The 27448-nt window shown below is 36.4% G+C and overlaps 2 protein-coding genes across 2 annotated transcripts in view; both read right to left on the bottom strand.

Moving 5' to 3' along the window:
- The window catches only part of LOC139738934 (NACHT, LRR and PYD domains-containing protein 3-like), a 501522-nt gene that overhangs the window by 13954 nt on the left and 460120 nt on the right, over nucleotides 1-27448 (bottom strand). Inside the window, exon 2 of the mRNA XM_071649559.1 lies at nucleotides 4152-4316. Coding sequence (XP_071505660.1) covers nucleotides 4152-4316 — 165 coding nt within the window. The remainder of the gene's footprint in view (nucleotides 1-4151; nucleotides 4317-27448) is intronic.
- Nucleotides 8955-17225, bottom strand: LOC139738932 (uncharacterized). Its single transcript, XM_071649556.1, has 4 exons — nucleotides 16928-17225; nucleotides 14782-15093; nucleotides 11602-11943; nucleotides 8955-9115 (listed from the first exon to the last, which is right to left on the bottom strand). The coding sequence occupies exons 1-4, from the start codon at nucleotides 16998-17000 to the stop codon at nucleotides 8955-8957; spliced, it is 888 nt and encodes a 295-aa protein (XP_071505657.1). The 5' UTR covers nucleotides 17001-17225.

Here is a 27448-nt window from a genome sequence, read left to right as displayed (position 1 = left end):
GTGAATGCAGTCAAACTCGTACAGTGCGCTGCTCCCTGGCAAGCTTCCATCTGAGTCCCTGATATATAAATCCAATAAACTCTAATTGCTTTGCAAGCAGTTCAAAGGATCAGCATGCCAGGTCAACGTCTCAAAAGATAATGCCGATATAGCTGCTTGAAGTATCTTGCTAAGTCGACTTCCCCAAACTCATGCTGTCATTGATGTGACATACAAAATAATCATCTTCCAAGTCTGCTTCCTGAAAAAAGAATAATTGTCATGGTGACATACATTATCTTGCTATTCAAAACTCGTTTCCAAACGCGTCCACAGGTGTATATCTACAGATGCACTTACAATATTTTCAAGAAGTACCCTTTACAAAATGTGAATGTCATCGTATAGCAACATGAATCATCACGGTCAACTCGACTTCAAGAGATATTACATGTCGTTATGGCGACATAAATTATCTTGCTGAGTACAGATACAGCCAAACTTGTCTATATCGGCCACCCAAGGGAAACAACGAAAGTGGCCGCCATAGACAGGTTGCCGCCAAAGACAGATTAGTGGCCATTTTGAATTGCAACACCTGCATTGCATAACAGCATGAAATACCGCACGTTATTCTAAAGAAAAAAACAACAACAACAACAAACAAACGAGCGAATAAGTTTGCATGTGCAGGTATTTCTGTATGTGTTTCTTTTTCCTTCATTTTATTTGTTTTCTTTTTTTCCCCATTTTTGTTCTTTTGATCTTTAAGTAACAGCATTTCCGGCCTGAGGATCTGTACTGGTTCGTACCGGTTTATATGAATGGGTTTACAAATGAGTTTGTGCGAAGTTGACGTAAGCAACAAACAATACCCAGACAAGTACCCCATTGCCCTTATACAATGGCATTTAATCTTTGTCAAATTCTGCGCCGTTATATCATTTTAGGAGCTGTCTGTGCCTTTGTAACCTTTATTTAGAGCGACATTACTAGAGCCTAGATATAGCCAAGCTTAGTGGAAAGACGGCTTTTCATGTCAATCATGTCTGTGTGTTGTGACTGAGATAGGAGTCGGTATAATTCACGCAATGAAGTAGAAAGCCAACGTATATTTATGGCTTATTACAGTTCAGCTAAATATTTGTGGCCGCTATACGCAGGTTCACCTCAGGACACAAAATGAGTGGTCGCTGGCTGCGTTATGCAGAGGTGAACGCTATATAAAGGGTCTGACACAGAAATTTTGTGCGAGGGATTTTTTTCATTGGCCGCTATGAGCGGGTGGTCGCTATAGACAGGTGGCCGCGAAGACAGGTTTGACTGTAGTTAAATACAACTTTAAAAACCATTTTTACTTGATGGCGAGATGGCGAGATACTTGACCTGAAAATGACTTTATTATATCGAAACACGAGGTAAAAATATTACGAATAAAAGATATCACACCTGTATTGACGTTGCATGAGGGCACTTACCTACTTGTAACTTCCTATTCTTTTGCATAACTGAAAAACGTGTGCAACGTCGACGATGAATTTTACCGTGAGAGAAAAAGAAAAATGTTTCTCCCCGCTCTCATCTTTCTGTTGTGCTATGGTCATGATGCTATCGAGTTGCTGCCGACGGTGTTTGTTGTTCTCTAAAAATGAGATTTTTCACATTGACATCCCAAAAGCATCAATTTTACCAAATATGATTTTGCAGTCGAGAATTCGTTGAACATACACGTTGTGTTTTTTTTTCTGATATTACACGTTTTTATGATGACGATAATGCTACCATGGAAACGCACAAGCTATTGTTCCTAAAGCATCAGAGAAGAACGCATAATAGATTTATTGTATTTTTTTTAAACACTTCACATCTTACACAATGCATCGCTGCACTTTGTCCCCTCATTCTTCTCATTCATTCTCTTTATCGCCACTTAGTGACTTGTAATTTATATGTTATATTCTTAAAATGTTGTATTCTACTGTACATAGACAATAATTTCTGAGGCTACTGTCGTCGTCAAGCGTTTGCTTAAATAATAATAGTCTCCTGAATTTCTTTACATCGATAATTGCATAATTTGTCTTTGAGCAATAGATATACTGTAACGTGTGTTTGCATAAATGTATGCACAAAATAGTTTGTTGAATTCCATTTTGCATTGTGTCAGGGGAAAAAGTAAAATATTTGAATTAGTCATTTATTTGTTTTAACTGTAAGATTCAAATTATACTGTGCTCAATTAGTTTGTTCAATTGACTTTGCATTTCATTTATATATGACAAAGACATTCGGATATAAAATCAATCAATCAATCAATCAATCAATCAAATGATAAAAGGTAATTAATTCTGAAGGTTTCGCAGATATTTTTTTTATTGTGATCAAAGTCCCCCATAAGAAAGTAATTTTTATTAATATTTGCCAAATGACTTAGTTCCAAAACGGACACTTTGTGCATATTGTCTTATCCCTGGATTGCCTTTTAAACGCCCATCAGTTTAATATTGACTATATCGTTCGCCATTAACGTCAGGCTTTGAACTCTGCCTTTCATTTGGGTTAAGTGGGGGGGGGGGGATTATTTTTCACTCATTCACTTCTACACGTTCGTTTTGTTCTTGTTTTTATGTCACTTGAATGTAATGTATATCAACGCAGGGTTCCCTTGTAAAAACAGGCCTTTGTGGCACTGAATGGGACTACCCTGCTTTTAAAGAAGACTTAACAAATACACAAATAAATGAAAATACATGGACACAGTGGCGAGGCTAGGATTCAGTTTCGACAAGAGGTATCTACCCATGCATGATTGCCGCAAGAAATACTCACTGCACGTCATAATCCATTCCGTTTATGATATAACACTTCCCATTGTAATAGGAACATCCAGTGTCCTAATCATGATAGTAAACAATCGCCTATAATCTATGTGCATAATCATCATGGGGGTTCATTCGTCGCTATGTAATGTTATGCCTGAAGTATATATGCTTTAAGGCGGAATATATGTCAGGCGTTTCGAATGTAATTGTCAACTTTGTGTGGCTCCACTCTTAGATGGAGAGGTACCTTCGCCTACATGTCCCCGGACGCCGGATCTAACAGAAGCCTTCCTTCCTCCCCACCTTTGTAGCAGCTTTATACTGAGTGACAACCTATGTAAAGGCTCCTCTAGAACCCTGCATATAATGACCTGGTTTGCATTGACTTTGCGGGCTGATTGTCATTCGTTACACAAAGTGATGATTACAGTAGATCAAATCCTAGTATCCATTTCGTGTATGTCTTGGCGAGGATATTCAGCAAACTTAACAAGGACAAAAAATGTTGAGGGCTTATTGCTGTTGGTCACAAAGAAGATGGGAAATATATGTTACTCCATTAATTCTAATAATAAGCTTATTTGACGATAAAGATGATGGCGTTGAAAAGGATGCCAGGTGCGCCTTTTTATTGACCATAATCTATTATTTCAGCCTTGTTATTGTGTTGCCTTTTGCGTCTACAGAAAGTGACTACATAGTCATAGTTTACCGCGATGCTTTGAGCGCATTTTTCTATTTTCTTTTTTTTTTCGGAGGGGGGGGGGGGGGGGGGAGGGAGAGTTGAAGAGCTTGCAGCCAAAAATGGGGATAATCCTTCACCTTAAAGGGCCCCTGAAATCTAAATGCATGTCGATTTGTGTTGATTTATGATACCCTCAGCATCACTTTTGCGGTGAATGTATATCTAGAAACATTCCATATATTTTTTTAACGATGTTTTTATTCTATACAAGTGGACATAATTGATTTCACTCAAACTTGCATACTATAATTTAGATCACATAATGTTCTTCGTGACTGGTTAAGGATCTTCCCTCTTTATAATCAGTGATCATGGTCACAATATATATATATATATATATATATATATATATATATATATATATTAAAACACCTACAATTAACATGATCGTTATATATTTTCAGATGTAACTTGGGTTCTTTGTTTAAGAAGATTTTTTTTTTTCTGCAAGGAAACATTGTTTGCACCTAAGATTGTTTTCTTTACATTTCTTATTATCATCCATTTAATGTATTTCCTCTTTTATATCTTAGTAACACTTCATCTGTAGTCTGTACATAAAGACATACGTGTTGTAGATCATGATAATACATGTAAGTTCTTACCAGACAATTTGAAGCCTCTGCCCGGAGGATCTTGTAGAATTCCACGTGAAATTGTGAGCGCCATAGCCATACCTTACGGAGTAAAGTGCTGGAGCACATGCCCTCCGCCAAGTCACGTGACACAGTTCTTCCGCACTTCATTTTGTCCATAATATTTAGTGATTGCTGATAGAACGAACATGAATTGACAGTAGAGGAAATAAAATATTCTCAGAAGAATAAGGTTGATAAAGTACTCGCAGTTGACTGGAGGTTTGAAACTCACAGAGAGAAAAAAAAAGGATCATTCTATACAGGTTCTATTCATATCGTCATTTCACTAATCACAACTCGGGAAGGAAAGAATGCATACACGGCGTCTTTATTACAGCCAAGGTTGGGTGATTACTACAAAGGGCAGTTTGACAACTGCAACTCTCGCAAAGGGTCTCATTTCAGTAGCCGTTGAAACTCCGTGGAGTCCAATTATTTTGCAATAAGAACATTTTGCTTGACTCCTCATAACATTTTTTTTCTAAAAGCCACGACGAAAAACGTTTCATACAATTTACCACCAAACGTTCTGATAAATAACAAGACATGGAATAAGTGGTATGGCAATTCAGATTAAACTTACATATTAAGTCATCATAATGTATCATGCGAGGAGGGCAACTATTTTACGTAACAATGATACTTAAAAACGTTAATACAAAAAAATGGTAATAAAGCTGTTGAGGTTGTAGATTATGCACTCAAATTCACACAGGGGAAACACACACACAACCCCCCCCCCCCCCACACACACACACACAAGGAATGTTATTTTCGTTCGCCATTATATTTTCTGACATATTTCATATCAATATTCAAGTTATGTCACTCACCACTTGGTTATAGCGCACCATGAACGCCACTCCTGACACTAAGTGTTCTGGTAAATGGTCTACTTTGTATTCATGCCATTGTTCTCCCACTGCCCTTGCTGCCTCCTCAGTGTGACACTCAAACGCAACGTCAACGCAGAAATCACGTTTTTCATAATCTATATAACGAAATATATCACTAGCACAGTTTATCAAGCCTTTGATGATATCAAGGCCAAGTTCTTTCCCTGAAGCTGAGGAAAAGTAGAGTACGTAGCGGAACTCCCCAGGTCGACTAAGAAGTTTTTTTTTCACCTTGTCGTATTTAGCACGATCATTGTCGAATAAGTACTCAATATATACCCCTGCAATATATTCTTGGAACAGTTTGTGGGGAAAAGAAACAGTTGATGTAACCAAGGATGAGATGTTGACATCGCGCCGACGTTCCCTTGGGATGACATCTTTTTCTATAGTCAAAACACCCACTCTGCAGCATGTGACCATGGCATCATGACACTCTCTGAATTGTTCTTCAGGAAATGAAAGACTCCTATCAAATAAACCCTCCAACGCTATCTCACTTATTTCTTGAATTGCCCTACCAGTTTCCTTTAAATGTCCAACAATGTTCTCATTTTGTAGATTTTCATATTTTTTTGATGCGTAGTGTTCTATCAGGAAAGAAATAATTTCTCTAAAAATCTGGGAGAAAGTGCGCAATTTTTGCATTTCTCTTCGTCTTTCTTCACTGAAGTCGCTCCACAGGAGGCAAAGCATTGCACAGTAAATAGGAAACGGGGCCATGTTCGATCGGATGACATCATTTTCCTCCATAAAACTGATTAAGCTTTCTGCAAGATTGTCCTTCTCTCTAATCCGAAAGTACCTTCTGATATAAGTTGATAGATTCTCCTTGTTAAATCCTTCGACATTTAGAAAAGTGTAAGTTTCGGCAAGAATCCTGTCCATCATGAATTCATTTGTCCTCCAAGGGCGTGTTGTCACAATTACTTTGCATGAATTGTATTGTTCTGATACTAGAATGCGAATGACCTCACTGCAGCTCGTCTTACTTAATTTTTCGTCAAACTCGTCGAAACCGTCAAATATAATGAGAATCCTACTCGGATTTGTTGAAATATAGCCATCTATCTTTTCCGTTGTTGCCCTATTTGAATGAGAGAGGTACGTTCTGACAATACCACCAATACTTGTTGCGTTCTTAATATCTCGTAGAGGTATTAGGAGCACCATGTCCAGATCCTGGAGAATCCTTCCCTGGCACCAGTCCCAGGCAATCTTAGCGCAAAGTGTTGTTTTTCCAACACCTCCCTCACCCTGGATCAGAAGCCTTTTTGAAAGATTTCCTTTTTCATCGTTTGTCAGAAGATCGTCGTATGTTAGTCGTGCCTTACTCTTGCTATTTCCGTTTCTTATACTTAAATCCGTGAAAATATCATCCAATTCAATACGTTCCATAAAGCTGAGTGGATCCACCGTGACCTTGCGTCGTGACACACGGTAGTATGCCTTCAGATCGTCCTTGCATTGCTGTACCTGTCTCTTTTTAAGCGATGGTGGTTCTTAGAAGAGAAACCAAAATGAAAGAAAAAAGCAAAAACATTGTTAACTAGAAATGTCGCTCTGGCGACTGGTATGCCTCCGCCATAATGCATGATTTTCCCAATAGGTCTAGATAGTACATGTGGACAATGTGTGATTACATTTTCACAAAATTGGCAAAATATTGAAATGACAAGTTTGTCACAAATGTGTTGAATGTTCACCTTCCTTGACCTAGGTTTAATTGGATGAATAGGAGAACATGTATCTAGGGATTTAAGGACTTTAACTTGACTTTGACCCATTCATACATTTAGGCATTGAGTAATTTTCAAGGTACAGGTGTGGAGAAAAAGTGCAATTTCTGAATTGAATAGTAAATTGTTACCATTTTCATCTGGCCCTTCACCCTAAAATTCATAAGATAATCACTTTCAGGTAGAACATACATAATATGTACTAAGTTTCAAGATAACTTGAGCCACTTCCGAGATATGGAGGAAAAAGTTAGTTCAGCACTTTCACTTGATCTTTGACCTTTTGACCTTTGAGGCAAAAAAGAAGGAAAAAATAAACTTCCAGAGAATTTCTATTAGGTTACACATGCATACACCAAGTGTAAAAAAAAAAATAACCCTGCTGGCATTGCATAAATATGAAGGAAATAGTAAAATTTTGAAGTGTTGCACTTGACCTTTGACCCCTGACCTTTGACCCCATGAACTCTACATTCTCTAGATAATCACTTCCAGTCAGTACATGTATATACTATATTCCATAAAGATACCTTGAACAATTTTCCAGGGTACGGAGAAAAAAAAAAGTTTTAATATTCTTACTTGACCTTTTGACCTTTGACCTTTGACCTCATGACCCAAACTTTTACCAGAGAATCTTAATTGGGTAATACATGTATACACTAAGTTTCAAGAAAATATCTTCAGGTATTCAATAGATATGGTGGAAATAGTGAAATTTTATGTATTTGACCCTGACCTTTTGACCTTTGACCTTTGACTTCATGACCCAAACTTTCACCAGAGAATCTTAATTGGGTAATACATGTATACACTAAATTTCAAGAAAATATCTTCAGGCATTCAATAGATATGGTGGAAATAGTGAAATTTGATGTATTTGACCCTGACCTTTTGACCTTTGACCTTTGACCTCATGACCCAAACTTTCACCAGAGAATCTTAATTGGGTAATACATGTATACACTAAGTTTCAAGAAAATATCTTCAGGCATTCAATAGATATGGTGGAAATAGTGAAATTTTATGTATTTGACCTTGACCTTTTGACCTTTGACCTTGAGCATGTGCACCCAAAAGTTGATAGGCACAACTTCACCCCCTAATACACATACATGCCAAGTTTCATTAGGATACCTCAACAGGTTTTGATAGTTACCTTGTCCACAAAATTCATTACGGACGGACGGAAGGACGGACGGACGGACGGAAGGACGGACGGACGGACAACCCGAAAACATAATTCCTCCGGCACCACTTCGTGGCGGAGGCATAAAAATGTATGACTGTACGTAAATACACGCAGACATGTAGATTGAGTACTATAACATGTACAATGTATACAGAGAGAGAGAGAGAGAGAGAGGGGGGGGGGGGTAAATAAAGAAAGGGAAATAAAGGGGGGCAGGTGAGGAGAGAGAGGGAGGGACCAACTGGTGAGAGGGCCTGGAATATGATTTATCGTTCTTCTACTGTGTTACATATACAGCTGTGTCACTGTACAAAGAATGTAGTTAAAAGATATAAGATTTCGTAATTTTGGAAATATAAAAGTCTGTGCATAATGGAATAATGCACTATTTCAAGACAACCAGTAATATTGTGATTATCTACATACTTTTCTTTCTCAGCATTAATTCTGCTTCCTCATGAAATCTCTTTGGTATATTTGGTCTTCTCCAACAGGGGTTCCAGCCACATCCTGAAATATTATCATTATCAATATTTCAAAAAGAGCATCAATATAAATAATCGTTTTTGTATTCAGTATATCAGGGTTACAACTTATTGTCAACACCTTTCTCGTTTCCCCTCTTTTCACTTCCAGATTCTCAGGCCAACATCATTTCAAGCATAATCTATACACTTTCGATGTGTGGTCTGATGCATTCACCTTTAATGGATAATGTTACTTATTTTATTTGACTAGAGTAACCATCCTTGATAATAGATTTGCAAGTTCTGCTTATACATGGGACAAGTTTTCGGTCTCCGTAATGTTGACAAATATTAGTAATAATATTATTTTTTGTATCAAAATTGTGAAAAATTCATAAAAAAACAAAGACATTTACACACATACGCACAACGCAAACACACACACACACGCGCGCATGATTATTAACTTAATATATTCAAATATCTAATATTAAAGAAAATAAACCAATACCTTTTCGCGGTAGGTAGTCCGGATGTTTGCTTTGCAGATGTTTCCCAACAGAGAGAAATAGGATGACTATAAAAACAGGCACACCAATGGTGAGTCCAATGATGAGACCCGAATTAACACGTTTTCCTGAAACTTGATAGAGACACAAATGAAACACGTTCATTACTCCATTTAGAAGACAGTAAAATAAACACATATAAAAACTAACATATACAATAGGCCCTACAATGTTAATATCTTAGTATATGTGTTGGAATGTGTCTGTGTGCTTGTGTGTGTGAGAAAGTTTATGTTTGATAGCGAAAACGAAGTGGTTGATTACCTAATTACATATCTGACCCTGCATCACAAAACCAACAAAAAGTCGCCAGATATGGATTTTTAGTTAAGGGCAGATTTTGAAAGATCAGACGCTAAGCTTAAAATGTTGTATAACTCAATTCAAACGGACTCCCCTAATCTATTTAAATATTGGAAAGAAAGCACACACTCTGGAAGAGTGGGAACTGAGAAACTATAGGCTCTGAAGTACAGTATGTCCCCAAAAAATTACAACGGGACCCCCCGCAATGATATCTTTAAAAAAAATATATCAATCTACATACAAATTCAGGGTTTGAAACTATAACTCATTGCCCACATCTTACAGAAAAAACCCATTCGATTTGCTTCAGTGGTCAAAGAGAAATGAGGAATTTTGTAGAGGATGTCGGGAATCTCTTTTGTCCAAGTTCTGTCTCTTATTCACGCACAAGAGCATCGAATTGCTAATACTGGAAAAATTAGACTCATGACATGCTTTGCAACAATCTACATTTCTCTGTGACCACTTAACCAAATTGAATGAGGTTATCTGCAAAATAGAGCTAAGATGTTATATTTTAAGGCCCCGAAGAAGCACTTAGACAGGTAGATCATTTTGGATGTTGTCAATTCGAAAATTTGATTGTAATTTTTGAGGGACATACTGCAGTATGTCCAACAAAAATTACAATCAGATTTTCGTATTGATAACATCCAATATGATTATTTTTTTCAATGCTACTTCAGGTACTTAAAATATAACATCTTAGCTCTATTTTGCAGAAATCCCCATTCGATTTGGTGAAGCGGTCACAGAGAAATGGGGATTGTAGTAAAGCATGTCATGAGTCTGATTCTTCCAAGTTTAGCACTTCGATGATTTTGTGTGTGAACAATAGATAGAACTTGGACAAAAGAGATTCCTGACATCTTCTACAAAATTCCTCATTTCTCTTTGACCACTGAAGCAAATCGAATGGGGTTTTCTGTAAGATGTGGACAATGAGTTATAGTTTCATACCCTGAATTTGTATTTAGATTGATGCAATATATTTAAAGATATCATTGCGTAGGGCCCCGTTGTAATTTTTTTTTTTTGGACATACGGTACAGGGTCTGTTCAAGCGCTCAATCTTTGTCAAGCCGTGCTAGCTGTGCAATGAAAGGGACAAAAACAGGATATAAACCACCGTAGCAACAAAAATGAAGGGATTATCAAATTAAGTTGAGATTAGTGATGTTCTATTAAACACATTCTGTTCGTGAGTAATGCCAAAATTTCAAAGCAGTAGCGTTAACCATTCAAAAGTTATTAGATTGAAAGTGGAGAGTGTGCAAAGTATTTTAGAGAAATGAAAAGGGACTTGTAAGACGTACCTGATCACACTACTCTACAAGAAATAGTTGTAGAAAAAACTCCTGGAAAACATTTTCCCATTCATGTTATGATCCCAAGACCAAGACGAAAACGAGCTCTTACAGAAAATATAAAAACTTAAAATCAACTTCGTTGACCTTTTTCATCTTTTTGAGTTTTCACGTGAAATCAAGGGTGCGACGTCTTGTTGGGTTTGTGATGCGCGGTCATATATCATCATCATGATGACAAAACAATAATTCAGAGGACACATTTCTAATTTAGCCATCCTATGAGACCGACACCCTCGAGACATACGGCCAAAGAGCTTGATATTGATAAAAAGTCCAAATCCATGAGTCACATAGCTGACTATTCATACAGCCTGTCAGCTTGACATTAGGTAACAAGGCCAAGAGTCCGGCACTAGGCAAACAAGGCATGCGAGTCCGACACCAATTATAGACAAAATACAAAAAAAAAAAAAAAGCTGCTCATCAGACCAAATATGATGGAAATAGGAGTCGGACTCGTGGACCTTATTTTAATACCTAAACTCATGGGCCTTCATCTACTAGAAGCTATTATATACCTAGAAGTGTCGATATCACGGACTGTGCCACTCGTGTGCTGTATTATATAGCTCGTTGGTGTCGGACTTGTGACGCGTACCCCTGTCAATTGTGGTAAGTTTCTTCTTCTTCTCCTCCTCCTACTTTTTATCTATTGAAATTGGTTAGCATTTCTGTTGAATGCATCTTTTATTTTGTTTTATGGTAAATTGGAAACCAGCAAATGGACACTTTTTGTGCGGAAAGGTTACTTTGTTCAAAATATGAATGAGCGAATTATACTTTCCCGTGACAAATCCAATAAGAACATTGGTTTAAATAATAGCAATAGTAGACGAGCTATTGTTCAGAAACATAGAATTGGAAACATTTCACGAAACCTGATGAAGGCAGAACGGTGATTTCTCTGGTCGACGTACTATTCAGCGAGTCACCGGTAGCCACGCACAAGAAGGTTTGCTCTGTCCCATGTTCAGCTGAAACGGTGATTGTCTCGAACCTCTCATATGTGCCATCAGAAAGTGTGTTCTGTTGTGAAACCACGGAATCCATTCTGCTTCCTGACTCCTCGGTCCACAGCATGGAAATGTTTGGTTTGAATCCACTCGTGACACACGTAAGATTTAAAGAAGGGGTGTTGGAGGGAGATTGATATGTACACCGGCTTTGACGAGGTTGACTTCTATCAGCACACTCCTCAATCGTGTGCCCTGATGCCATCGCTAGAAAAATAGGAAAACTATTTTGAAATGACGTATATGTTGTATTCGTATCCTAATCTTTACTCGGCAAATAACTGACATAACATGATGTCACCTGATACTTTGCGTAGATGTAACGAAGAGTTGTTTTCGCTTTTGTTTTGTTTTGGGTTTTATTTTTCTTTGGATTTGCTATTTTACAAATGAGACTACAACCTGAACAATGCTCAGATGAAGAAACATAATTAAGACAATATTTTATTGGATGATAACACGAAATCAACAAACCTCACCTGTTTACATTTGAATTCGACATTTAAGATGATTAAATATATATAGCCTTATGATTTAACACCAAAATCACTGTTAATATAATTATTTGTAAATTCATAAGTCATACGATAAACGCAAAAAGTAACGGCATTACAAAATGAAACGGAAAGAAAAATCATTAATCATGGTGTAGGTATAAAGCTAGAAAATTGTTTCCAATTAGGTGAAATGCAAACATGAGACAAGTGACTGAACCTGTCTGAGTATGTCTTCTGCAAGTAAAAATTTTGTTTGTCATAGAAAACTCGATCATCAAAAGTTTTACTTTCTTTTAAACTTGGTGGTTGCTATGGTAACGCCTTTGTAGAAACTGCTGTTTTCGGATTATCTTTAATATAATTTGTATCAAAACATTCATGACTGATTAATACAGAATGTTCACAAGCTAACTGTTAAGGCACAAACGGTAATGTCATATAGGAGAGTTGCTACGACACCACAGTGTGGAAAAGTGCCCCCCCCCCCAAAAAAAAAAAGAAAAAGAAAAAAAGACAACGTCTATTTGTAAAAAAAAAAAAAAATACATAGTTTTAAATGTAAATCTTCCTCTCTGACACAAAATCATTATATGCATACTTCTTTTGCTAAAGTTGTCTCTACTCACTTGATTTATAACTTTGCTGTGAAACTTGTGATATGAAAACAGTCTCAGATAGTATGTCATTGTAGCAAATCAAATACATAATGTAATGCTTTGTAAAAAAAGAAACTAAACTGAAGGTTAAGTGTCCTTGTGAGAAAATGAGCAATATGTAAACATGCTGTGACTAACAACATTAATATACTTTATGTGTCATGTTGTATTTCTTTCAAGCAAAAAGTTTGATTGCAATTAGTCTCAGATATCCATCACCACGATTACTTTTGAAATTGGCTGAACTTCCAGCATTATTTTATAAGTCACTGTGACACTAAACAGTATTGTGACGGACTACTGCCCTGTCGTTCTTTCATTTTCTTTTTTTTTTCAGTTAGTTTGAATGTCTAACACTTGTTCTTTTTTCTATTTACCGGTAACCTAATTCATAACAATCTTTTTCCCTCTCACTCAATAGCGCCGGAATCGGAGGGGGGGGGGGGGGGGGGGGCAAAACTAGTTTTTACCCCCCCCCCCCCCCCCAGTGCCCCCTGTAACAAATAATTAATCACTGATTTAAAGACCAAAATGAACAATAAAGGCATATTTCTTGTCTAAATGTTGTGATTTTATAGCTGAAAATGCACAAATTTTCGTCCCTAACGGGGAGAAAATTATAATACACTAACAACATACATTATTGTATCTATACACTAATTGTAACTTATGAGTAAATTTAGTGTATAGATGGTAGCCTCGTGTCCTCGAGTGTGCTCGCTGAAACATACTTTTAGTAAACCTTACACATTTCATTTTTTCTTTGCTTTCTAGCAGCATAAGAATATTTTTTAATTGTTCGAACGATGCGATCATGTTTAAGCTTTTAATGAGTACATTTCAGATAAATCGCATAGTAAATGTGGCTCGCTCGTTCTGCCCGTACTTATAGTAAAATGAAAAGTTTTCATAAATTATTATCATAGTCCTTCGCAGTGATTTCTTTCACTAAGTTTAATTCCTCAGAAATTTTATCTAAACTGCTCTATAAAAGCGACTTTTATACTCTCTTTTTACAAAAAGTCCCTACCGTGGGAGGGGGTATCCCCCTCCCACACCCTTTCCCCGCTCGGTCGCTTCGCTCCCTCGACGAGGATCTCACACCATCACATAAATATACCCCCGTATGTTAAGATCATAGTCCTTCCAACTGCTTTTTTTTTAAATATGTTAATTCCCTAGAAATTTGCTTTTAAATGTTCTATAAACGCGACTTTTATATTCTGTTTTTACAAAAAGTCCCTACCGTGGGAGGGGGTATCCCCCCTCCCACACCCTTCCCCCGCTCGGTCGCTTCGCTCCCTTGCCGAGGATCTCGCACCATCACATTATTAATGTACTCCCGTATGTTATGATCGTAGTCCTTCCAACTGATTTTTTTTGTGGTAAATTCCCTAGAAATTTGCTTTAAATTATCTATAAACGCAACGTTTATACTCTGTTTTTACAAAAAGTCCCTACCGTGGGAGGGGGTATCCCTCCCACACCCTCCCCCCGCTCGGTCGCTTCACTCCCTCGCCGAGGATCTCACACAATCACATTATTATGTACTCCCGTATGTAATAATCATAGTCCTTCGCAATGATTATTTTTCAATATGTTTAATTCCTTAGAAATTTGCTTTTAAATGGTCTATAAACGCGACTTTTGTACCCTGTTTCACAAAAGCTCACTTCAGTGGAGGGGGGGGGGGATCCCCCTTTCCACCCCCCCCCCCCCCGCTCACTCACTTCGCTCTCGCCCTGAGGATCTCACATCGTCACATAAATGTGCCCCCGTTGAGATTTTGCCCCCCCCCCCCCCCTCCCCCTAAATAAAAAAAGAAAAAAAATGGTGTTCCGGCGCGCTTGCTCTCACTAATTACAACATGAATAGAGGCAGATGTTACTTACAGCTAATCGTCATGGTGGTGGAATTTTCAAAAATTTGGGAATTTTTCAGCAGCACCTGACAATAGTAACGACCCCCATCTACCACCTCCAAGCCGTTGATGACGAGGCTGAAGTTCTTGTGGATATTAAACCGTTCCTCCAAGCTCTCAAAGTTTCCATCGAAGTATTCAGCCTTACGCGTCTTCTGTCCGGGATTTAAGAAGCTCTCCTTTCCCCACTGCACAAAGATAGGCTCCTCCTTGATGTCACACCGCAATAGGATGTCTTCTCCTTTCCACCCTTGAACGTTGGGGGCAGTGCCTACCACTGACGCTAAACGACAGAGATTTGAATTCGCGTGATTGTATGCATGCTTTGAACTTTGAGAACATCACTATTATGGCTTTCTACTCTAATCTTCTTGTATGCATGACGCCCACAGAAAATTGGGGAGCTGCAGCAAAGAGATCAGCTTGATTTTGTATTATCATTACTGTTATTTTGATACCCCAGTTTGTCTAGACTACCATGTCCAGCGAAAAGTTGTTCACTCAATGTCCTTTCTACGCTTTCAATCATGAAATGTAAAGATTATACAGATGAGACATTCCTTCCTTCCCCATACGTAACTCAAGGTTTAAAACTTTGTATGAGTCGAGTCTTATCTTTAAGGTAAAGTTAAAGTATTTCTGTTCGAAAGAATGAAAAAAATAATAGGTAATCCTAGCTTAAATCACAATAATCGACGTTGTCCAAATGAAGATATATAAACTCTTTTTCTTCTCTTCATCTAATTAAATTCAATTCTATCCAAACTTTATTTCATTTTCCGAAAAGAACATAAAGATTTCACTTTCTTTGGTAACGCATAATAAGGTTGCATTATCAAAACAAAGTGAATTGAGAAAAATATAATTGTGGAACCCTGGAGTTACAAATACGTTGTCATGAAACTTAACTAGTCGATATAACAAGACGCAAAACATCGAAAAATGGAGGGACCCACTACAAAGATAACATTTGTAGAATGTGGGCCCTTCAGGTACAGAATGTCAAAAGATTAAAAAAAGATGATGCAAAAAGAGGGAAAAAAGAGGCTAGAAAAAATTCTGGAAAAAAAAAGAAGGTTGGAAGCCCACTAAGAAGGTGATCAAAAAGATAAGATGTATAAGAATAATAAGACATAAATGACATTATAAGCCCGCGTCTATAGTCATGTTGTCATTCTAATCTTCCACGATTTGAAATCAACCAATAATGTCCTCAATAAAGATTCAAAGTATTGTCCGGCAAAAAAAATAAATAAATAAAAAAAAAACATGACGTTATTGAAATGCTAACATCTAAAGCCTAATTAAAGTCAATAATGTCATAATTCTACTTTGACACACCACGAATGTTTACCTGAAAATCGTTTAATAACATTCTACTAACTCTAATCCTTCTCCTTTTGATTATTAGCAGCTTATGATATTAACCCCTTAAGAACTTTCCCTCTTTCCCACATTGTTGGGCCCCGAACGTGATAAACGTGTACCTTTGAGTAGATTAATGTGGGCTTACATCTACGACTGATACCTGGTAAAGAATTGAAGCAAACACACTCATTGTTCAAATTAAATTTGATAAGTTGAACTGAAGAAACTTAATTATTTAAGTCTACAACACGAGGGATGTGTTTTATTTTGCTAAATTTCAAACTGTTTAAGTGAAACAGATACTCTCTAAAAAAGATCGAGTGAAAATTTTCCCTCTAAAAAGAATAAATACAAAAAGAGTGAATTTCGAGTGAAATTGCAGTGAATTTTGAGTGAAAATGCTTATTTTCACTCATTTTGGAGTGACGTCAGGGATCACTCCAGAATCTTCGAGTGATCCCTGACGTCACTCCAAAATGAGTGAAAATGAGCATTTTCACTCAAAATTCACTCCAATTTCACTCCAAATTCACTCTTTTTTGTATTCACTCTTTTTAGAGTGAACATTTTCACTCGATTTTTTTTTAGAGAGTACAACAACAACTCTGCTCATGACAGCGATTTAAGGCATTCTCAGCATTTTGTAATTTTCTTGACGGATCTGTCGTTTTGAACCAATCTATCATATTTGTATTTACGCGGCAACGTTTAAATTGAATGCAGATTCATGAAAACAAAGTTGCACTTACCTTTTACATTTTGGTCACAGATCATTGTAGCAGTCAGTGTCAAAATGAGAATGAGATCGTATATTCTATCCATCGTTGGTAGTCTGAGAGCCTTAGATGATTCATAAAAAAATAGTTGAATACACGTTTGGATTGTAATGTCCTAAAATATCGTCAGGCAATCACAGTAATCATAATTTTAAAAAAATGAAAATAATGGAATACATCCCAAGTAATAAACCTTGCGGGACAAAATGAATTCGTCTGTAAGCGCGTGGAAGTATAGAAAATGCGACGGTCCTGCCCAACACAGCCGTTTGCTTGCTCTTCTTAAGTTGTTAAAGAATTTCATATTTCAAAATTATGTAGCCTACAACATTCTGTGGACACTGTTTGTTCGTGAGAGACATAGTCCAAGGTTCAGTGAGGAGTAAACTTGCCTGTTTGCTCGTGTCGTGTTTGATAATGATCTCCATACAACGCTGTACAAACTCTTATTTGGCCTTTTCTTTCTGCTTTCTTTTTCCGCGGCCAAAGGCCAACCTGACGTTAATCGGGGAGTGCTACTTGAACAGCAGAATTGGAGAATGATCTGTCGGATCAGTGCATGGCCGACATCAGCTGTAGTTATGCATGATGAAGTATCAGTTGAGACAACTGCCACAACACGCGCCATGTTGTTTCCTGTCTATAATTTATGTATGAGCACGTTACAAATTGGGTACTTGCGAGTGGTGTACATCACGAGCTCGACATCCGTCATGAGTAATACAGCTCGATTGTCAAAAAGCCCACAAACTCGACACTAAAGTGAATGAGGCCTACCGACGAGCTATATGTGACCGTGCACCTCAAAACGAACATAAAGTCGCACACACTGATTTTGCGTGAGGACTAAAAATAAGTGAAATGGGTCAACCCAGCCGAACTTGACTTTTTCATATTTTCTGAAAGAGTGGGTCTTCTTTTACATCATGCTAAAATTTGGTATCATAAAACGGGCAGGAAAGTGTGTTTTTTTAGCAGTTTATCTCGAACATTTTTGGTAGAATAGTGTGATTAGGTGTGTCTTTAGAATCCCTTTTTCATTTCTGAAAAACCTTATCCACACTCTTCACTTTCAACTCTAATAACTTTTGAAAAGATAGTGCTACTGCTTTGAAAGTTGGCATTAATTATGGACAGAATGTGTTAATGAGGCATGCTTAATTTCAGTTTAATTTAACAATCCCTTCATTGTTGTTACTCTGGTGGTTTACTTCCTGTTTTTTGTCCCATTCATCGCACAGCCAGCATGGTTTGGTAAAGATTAAGCGCTTGAATAGACACCGTACTTCAGAGCCTCTTTTCTCAGTTCACACGTTCCCTGAGTTTGTGCTTTCTTTCCAATATTTAGATAGGTTAGGAGAGTCCATTTGATTTGAGTTATACATCATTTTAAAGCTTGAAGTCTGCTCTTTCAGAATATGGTCTTAACTAGAAATTCATGTCTGGCGACTTTTTGTTTGTTTTGAGGTGCAGGGTCACATATGAACAAGCTATAGACACTACGCAAATGGAGACCACGAGTTAGACACTAGGAAAATAAGGCCCAAAGGATTGGACACTTTTACAAGTAAAAAGGACCACAAGCTGGATATTACAATTTACCTATAGCGTCTAGTTCGTGGGTCTGTTTTGCTTGGCGTTTATAGGTTGTTAGCTGATTTAGTCTAAGGGTGTATGACTCGTGGGTGTATGACTCATGGATTTTTTTTTTCTATGTTTAGCTCGCCTGCCGTATAATATGAATATGGGTGTAGCACTACTATCTTTGAATGACCCTCTTTGGAGGGCTCCACTGAATGATCACACGCTTAACACACAAACACGCACACACACATTCACACACACACACACACGCATATATATATATATATATATATGACGAGTTTTTTCGCAAAAACCGATAAGTCCATTTTTGAAGATTATACGGTCTTTGTCATAAAGTACAAAATAATACCTTTTTAATGATATATTGGTCTCTACATAAAAAGGTATATTTTTGAATTTATGGTAAAAAAACCAAAAAAAATATTATTATTCTCTTTATTTTTCTTGACCTTTAATCGTAAATATCTCTATTTGGCAAAGGTTGCACACAAAAGTTCACCACCTAGAAATAAACCATTTTTGTACACAGGTATGCTGCAATATCCATCAGCAATCACATACCCAATAGCAAGTAAATAAATTCATTAATGGTATTTTATATTATGATATATCTGATCATTTACCGATATTCATTATTCTTCGTTATTCTGAAAACGTCAAAAGTATTTCAAAACCCAGGCCAATAATGTACAGAAAAGAATCAGACGAGAATATTGAATTACTTAATCTTGATTTAGTGAAGGAAGAATGGCAAGAAGTGTATCTTCAAAATAACGCCGATAAAGCTTATGATATTTTCCTAGATAAACTTTTATATTATTATCGAAAAAACATTTCTTTAGTTAAGAAAAAACACGTAGAAAGAACAAACATCCCTGGATTACAAAAGGAATCATCAATTCAATAAAAACCCGTAATAAATTGTATAAACTGGCGATTACTACCCACAATACAAAACATTTTACAGATTACAAAAAGTATAGAAATATACTCAGTAATTTGATTCGTATTTCTCGTAAAATGTATTATTCCGATAAGTTTGATAATCAAAAGGATAATGTAAATGGCTTATGAGAAACTATATATGAAATAACAGGTAAAAATAATAAGGAAACATCGTCCGTTTTTTATAATGACAACAAAGAACTCACAAACCCTGGTGAAATATCTGATGCTTTTAACTCATACTTCGTAAATATTGGCCCCCAATTAGCTTCAAAAATAAAAAACAAACATGTTCATTCAAACTTTACTGAATTTCTTCCACCAAACTGCGACAAGTCCCTTTTCTTTACCCCAACAGATGAGGAAGAAATACTGGAGATTGTTAACAGATTAAAGCCAAGTAGATCTAGTGGCCATGATGAAATAAGTGTTTATATACTGAAGAAAATCATCAAACAAATAACCGCACCTTTATCTTACATTTTCAATCTTTCACTGTCTTCTGGAATATGCCCAAACTCATTAAAAATTGCGAAAGTAGTTCCAATTTTCAAAAGAAAAGACGACCCTTCTCTTTTAACAAATTATAGACCAATATCGTTATTACCTAGTATTTCTAAAATTCTGGAAAAATTATTCATAAACGCCTGTACATTTTTCTTCATGTAAATGACCTACTTATACCTAATCAGTTTGGATTTAGAAAGGGCCATTCCACCGATTTAGCTATAATTCAATTGTTAGATAAGATTACTGAATCTTTTGCAAATAAAAAAAAAAACATTTTATAGGAATTTTCATGGATTTATCGAAGGCTTTTGATACCATAGATCATGATATATTAATTTACAAATTAAAAAGATATGGTATTCGTGGTTTAGAACTTTCTTGGATTATTGATTATTTATCCAACAGAAAGCAATATGTACTATTTAAGTCATCTAAATCTCCGAATTTTAATATTGTATGTGGTGTTCCCCAGGGATCAATTCTTGGCCCCCTACTGTTCCTTGTATATATTAATGATATAATAAATACATCAAAAATTCTTAAATTTATACTTTTTGCGGATGATACTAATATTTTTTACTCCCATGAGAACCTCGAAACACTGTTTAATACTCTGAACACGGAAATAGACAAAGTCTCCCAATGGTTTATATGTAATAAATTATCCCTTAATGTCTCTAAAACAAATTTTATACGTTTCAAACCTACTGCTTCACAGAACATTAACAGCAGTTATAATATTAATATTGATGGATTATCCTTAACTGAAGTAAGATCTACTAAATTTTTAGGAATCACAATTGACTCGAGTTTAACTTGGAACGATGACATTCAAAATATCCACCATCTGTCTCAAGAACTGTAGGAATTTTATATCGACTGAAAAACTTCATTTCTCAAAATTCCCTGACTATTCTATGCAATGCATTGATCTTACCACATATCACATACTGCAATATCGTTTGGGGAAACTGTGGCTCAACTAAAATTAATCCAATTTTTACTCTCCAAAAACGTGCTGTACGTTTGATTACCAATTCCCGTTACTTATCCCCATCCAATCCCCTATTTCGTCAACTAAAAACATTGAAAATTGAGGATCTTCGCACCTTTCAAACTGCTGTTTTTATGTATAAATATACATTTAATTGTCTTCCAAAAAATTTTGATGGCTTGTTCACTCCAAATTCCACCGTTCATTCATATCCAACACGTCAGTCGTCCGATTACCATCTCGAAAACCCCAGAAACATTTTAGCTCAAAAATCATTAAAACACAATGGACCAGATATTTGGAATTCTTTACCCCCTAATTTAAAACAATGTACGTCGTTGAACATTTTCAAACGAGAACTAAAACACACCCTCATAATCCAGTATACTTCTGACACATAAATATTCATACCACCTGGTCAACAAACACCCTAAACAATGAGTTCACGGCCATAACTGAAGTAACATTCACCTCATCACACTGATACACAAAATAACACTCAACGTACAAACCAAGATTCATCCCAACACAATGCACACCGCACTGCACCGCACTTCCTTCGCACAATTACTTCCCACTCAGTGAGTGGCAAGATTTTCTTTATGTATCTCTTCGTTGTGCCCTTTGCACAATTACCCCCCCCCCCCCCCCACTCAGTGAGTGGCAAGATTTTCTTTATGTATCTCTTTACCTGAGGCCATCTTCCTCGTCAAGCTTAGCTTATGATGATGGTCCCCTGCATTTCATTTTTATCATTTCCTATTGCTTCCTTTCATATATGATATTCGTTCTTGAAAAAAAAGAAAATGTATGTAAGATCCAAACGTTACGAATATGAGCTGTGTAAATGACTATGTAAGTATTTTGTTGATTTGTTGATTTGTTGATTTGTATTGATTTTTGAAATGCAGAAATAAAAACTGAACTGAACTGAAGTGATTATCTTTATTACAAAGGAAAATGACATGCACAGCATCTTGGTCACTGAATCAAAAATCACAAAATGTAACAGAATGAGCCTTACAAGCCAAACAAGACGTGGCATAAATTTCCTGATGGAAGCTTGCTTAGACCAAAGTAAAGTAACGTTCAGTGTTGAGAGCTAACTGATTTTATTCTGAGAATTAGCATAATCAGGAAGGAAAGCATCCCTAAATACAGAATACACTCATGAACATCATTTTGACAAAGCAGGTGTTCACTCTGACATAATGGTTGTTTAAAAATGTTATCCATTCAGTGGCCATTTTTGCATGGTGTATAGGGCTGTTGTGTGGGACTTTTGATTCAATGACCAAGATGCTGTGCATGTCAAGTTCTTCGTTGTTATGAAGACGTTCACTTGCATATGTGCATGTGATAAGTAAGGGGCATTGTAGCTCACCTGTGTACAAACATTGTATATTTCCAGGGGGTGAATTTTTGTGCGCGGCCTTTGACAGAAGTGGGTACTTTCTTTTGCTGTTCAGTGTGTGTATATAATATATATATATATATAAATATATATATATATATATATATATATATATATATATATGATATATCATGACCTTTATCTGAATGCATCGGAGAAATACTGTCATGTAATGTAACAGGGAACCAGGTCCTGGCTTTCACATTGATGACAATGCGTGTATATAAGTTTTAACAGTTTAATGCAATGTTTAATGCCTCATCTATATTTTGTCCTTATTTTTTTGCAGACTTTACGATAATAGCGTTTTGCGGTAGAATTTCTATCACTTTACCTTATATGCTGATATCGCCATAAAAAGAAAGAAATGGACGACAACATATTGAAAAATTGACAAAAGCACAACATGTTGCTTCCAGTTATTGCTGGTGTTGTTCATGTAACCTCACAAACAACTGCGTCAAATCGACAAATAGTACAACAGTACGACGCAGTGTTTTTCGATGATCGCGTTATATCTGCGCGGCGGGAAAAAACAAAATAAAAAGGGCACGTATATGGACCTTGCGTTACACAAGTAATGCACAAGAATAGATATACAACTATCCGAAATACGTTAGCTTTAATCTTGCTCCCAGGCACAGATTTACCCATGTGTCGGGTGTTCTTGTAATTTCATGGTATTCGAAGGTTTATTAATCCGAAAAAAAAGAAAACATGGTTCGAAATTCCAAATAGTATAGCCTTCAGAACAGCAAAACGTCTGAGTAACAAATCTCGGGAATAAGAGTACAGATAATCAGATTAACGAACCCAATTTAGTTTGAGGATCAGCAAACATGGTGGAACACGGAATTTGTGCGTTTTGGAATAACGGACCTTCGGAATAACAAGCATCACCCGTTATTACTATTCCCTACATATTTGATATACACTGATGTGCGAAATTCAGGGGCTACTAAAGGGATAAACAGACAAAGGATAAAAAATATAATTCTTTCTTTTTGCTTTCATTTTGGTTGTGTTGAGTTTTACGTGAATTCCATATTGGAATAATGATATGAATCAAAAGAGTACAGCTGATGCAGTTAATAACATTTGAATGTAACACAGTTTGAGCTTGGGTAGACATTTGTGATTAACCTTGTTGTCTTGAATAGTTTACCAAACTTCGTTAAATTTGATAAAATTCATACTGTTATCACGAATAAATGGCTTTATTGTGACACTGATTATTTTACATGTCTTGTCTGTATTGCATAAAGCGAGGGGAAAATATTTATGAACAACAAAGTTTGTAAGTCTCATTTGAATCTAATAACAATCGACATACCCCATGTTTTGTTTGTTTGTCTGTTTGTTTGTGTAAGTGTGCTTTGTTCTTAAGACTAATATTTGATTGTTATCTGCGAAAAGGTGACTTTTAGATAAAGCATGTAAAGTATACAAACTTATCACCAATCCATTCCAGTAAGATGACACTTATCTATTTAAAAATTACGTACATGATAATTATGTACATAATATTCACAGAAATACTTTTGCATTTGGGTATCCTATAGGCATGATAGGTGTAAAAAATACGTTCCGACTAGGTCTTCAGTGTGACATATCTATACAATGTAGAAGTGTCGAAGAATAAGTTTGTAAAACGATAAGGCATGAACGAAAATGTCTTGGTGTTTGCATTAGCTCGATAAATATACATAATTCATACACTATATCATAATCTGGATGGACTTTGTGCTAAACGCAGAAACAGACAGACCCCATCAATCACACGTACAAACAGCGTGCACATTTTGACCTTTGTTCTCAATTAATGCTTCAGAGTCGTGTCAGTGGTCACATGAATCCACGATGTTATAAATCTGTGGTAGTCTTTCTAATGTATTGCTCAACTATACTTATGTCAACCCAACAAAAGAGTGGATGATCTAAGGTGGTAGAACATGGAATTAATAGGAGGAAGGTATATAATTTCTAGAATTTCCATGAAACAATAATGCCAGTCCCAATTGGATGTAGACATTTAAGAACAGGTAACGGAATGTGAAAGATCAGTCAAAGCCCCTGAACCATACCAAACAGAGCCTTTTATTTTCACCTTCAGTCACATCCATTTGAGTCCATGCCAGGTAGCGCACACATAGAATATATTCTAGGAATATATTCTACAAATATCACTCTCATTGTCTCCAACCCACAGCTCAGATAAAATGCATTTCAACTGTGAATAATGAAAGGGGGAAAAATATAACAGGAGTGACTCGTTTGTATCATTAAGACCATGATCATCCCATGATTTAGTGAATAATGTGTCCTTATATTGTGAAGAAAAACGAAGCAGAACGAAGACCATTACAATTTTAGATGAAATTCACCTCTCTCTTAAGTTGATTATTTAGCTTGACGATTTTTTGCTGCAATTAGCATCATTGTTTACAACGGACACTTTGTCTAATAATAATAAGTGCTGGTGAACGCGGGTGTCGTTATTTCAATACACAAATGGGAGCTCAGTAATATTTTGGTGTACTATTGTTTAATGCTTGTGCGTGTGTGCGTGTGTGTGTTTGGTTTTTGTGTTGTTTCTTTCAAATTCACTAACCGATAGTAAACAACACAGATTGTCCATAAGATGATGTGTGAGTGTAAGTACGTTATTTTAAGAAGGTTTCCTGATGTTCGGTGGCGCAGACGGTGAAACGTCGCAAAACTGTTCAGTTTATCCTTTGTGATATAATAGGGTACCTATATCCAGTGTTAAATGCACATCGAGGACCAACATTATGTAAAACTACCAGCAATACCAATAGTTCCTTAAGAAAACCAAAGCCTGCGGCAAATATAAATGTAGACTGTTAGCAGCAATATTGGCAAAACACACACACATACAAACACACACACCCAACCTGGGTATTTTCCTTTCCTTCCCTTTATTTCAGCGTCTTTTTATGGCAGATCAGATTGCCTTTTCCTAATTAAGATACGAAGAGTTTGTTCGCAAAAAAACCCCCGATAAGTCCATTTTTGAAGATTTTGAAGTAAGATCTCTGTCATAAAGCACAAAATAATACCTTTTAAATGATATATTGGTCACTACATATAAAGATACAATATTGAAGTTATTGTCAAAAGAAGCAAACAATTTCTTTTTATTCTCTTCATTCTTCTTGACCTTTAATCGCAAATACATGTGTACCTCTATTCGGCAAATATGGATTTATCGGTTTTTGCGAACAAACTCTTCATACTAAGTGGATATTACTTTTGATTTTATTAGTTTTAAAAGTGCATACTTATTTCAATTTGGACTACTTGCTCCTGAAACATAATAATGATATCCACATCAAAAGGTTTTTTATCAATGTTCAATTGTTCCTGTCACAAGGTGAATCTAATTCAGGCCAGCGAGGGTAAGAAGAAAACAGGAATTTCTCCAGCATGACTGTACCGTGTCGGGGCGATCGTTAACAGTCGATACTGTACAGTCGTGCTAACCTGATAACATTGAACTGCACATTCCTTGAATATGAGACCAATCTGAATCCAATAATTTTCACACAAAAATAGATAAATAATGTACTCTTAAATGGATCCCACAAGGATTGGAACAATCATCCCCTAGCATTCCCACTGATTTCCACTGATCAGTTACTAGCCATCCCCTTTAAGGTACGGACTTGACTAATAAGCCACGTACGCGTTCATCGTATTAAAAAAAAAAAATATTGAATCGAAAGACAAACAGCTCAATGTCCCTCGGACGATTAAATTTAAGTCAGCGAGGCCATGATTGTCCAAAGCCTATTTCTTGTAAGAAAAACATGTCTATCATCCATCCACCTGTATAGACCAATATCATATCAGAAAAAACGTGTTGACTTATTCTGCGAAAAAGTTTGATTTGTCATTAATGTATGCATTATTGGTTTCACTCATTTTGTCTCCTTGAAATCTATTAAAGTGTTAACCGAGTGAAATATCTTTATGCGTCTGTGTGTATGAGCGTGTGTATGTAAATCTATTATGTTTCACAGTGTGTTTCTCTCTCTCTCTCCCTCTCTCTCTTTCTGTCTATCATGCTCTTCTATCTTTTGGGTACCTTAGAATCTCAACCCAAAACATAAACAATATTGATTGTCATGTCTCTACTCTCTAAACCTGTCCTGTTTTAAACATCTGATCGCATTTACAACATTCCTAACATCTTGTTGTATCAAACTAGCATATGCTTATAGTTTCCGTCACGTGATGTAAGTGACAAGAGGAATTGTTCCAAAGAAGAAAAAGCCAAGGGTAAGTATAAGAACATTTTATTTGATATCGCTGTACCGCATTAGAAGATATAAGATGTCTTGGTCATTCAACTAAGCGTCACTATCTCTCGATTTGAAAGTGAAAGATGTACATGTAAGCTGTAAAAGAAGAGAGTTATGAAGGAAAATGAGCTTTTGAAGTGCCGTGGTAACGATTGATACACAAGCTGCATGTCTAGTCAGAGTGTTTTGAATAATAATAATAATAATTGATATGATTTATATAGCGCGAAATCCACTCTGCAGAGTGCTCTAGGCGTGGAAGGAAGAGAAAGTGAAGGAGATAAACGACATACAAATATCAAATACATGTAATGAGTAATCCAATTGAGGTTTTAAACAAGTGAGTTTTTAGACTGCTTTTAAAGGAGTCTGATGAAGAACAATTTTTTTACGGCTGAAGGTAAGTTATTCCATAAGGTGGGAGCAGCATGGCCAAAGGCACGTGTGCCCCATATTGTAGTGAATCTTGGAATTATCAGAGAACCCGATTTGGATGAGCGTAGAGATCTAGCAGGGATGTAATTATGGAGTAAGTCAGAGTTATACTGAGGAGCAGCGCCCTGAATGCAATGAAAATTCAGAAGTAAAATCTTAAAAATAATGCGATCTTTGACTGGTAACCAATGAAGTGATCTCAAAATAAGGGTGATGTGAGTGTGCTTCTTGGATAGTGTAATGATGCGTGCTGCCGCATTTTGAAG

The sequence above is a fragment of the Diadema antillarum genome, unplaced genomic scaffold (genome assembly GCF_040938485.1).
Source record: "Diadema antillarum isolate AM-2024a unplaced genomic scaffold, OU_Dant_1.0 seq00000775_RagTag, whole genome shotgun sequence".
NCBI classification, from domain to species: Eukaryota; Metazoa; Echinodermata; class Echinoidea; order Diadematoida; family Diadematidae; genus Diadema; species Diadema antillarum.
Note: the sequence above shows the minus strand (reverse complement) of the source record. Positions and strands in the feature narration are given on the sequence as shown.

Coding starts and splice junctions, on each gene's coding strand:
- LOC139738932 (XM_071649556.1), bottom strand. CDS start 17,000: ATGGATAGAATATACGATCTCATTCTCATTTTGACACTGACTGCTACA. Junction 11,944..14,781: donor CACCACCATGACGATTAGCT/GTAAGTAACATC, acceptor CTATTTTTCTAG/CGATGGCATCAGGGCACACG. Junction 9,116..11,601: donor CACCGTTCTGCCTTCATCAG/GTTTCGTGAAAT, acceptor ATCAAGTTTCAG/GAAAACGTGTTAATTCGGGT.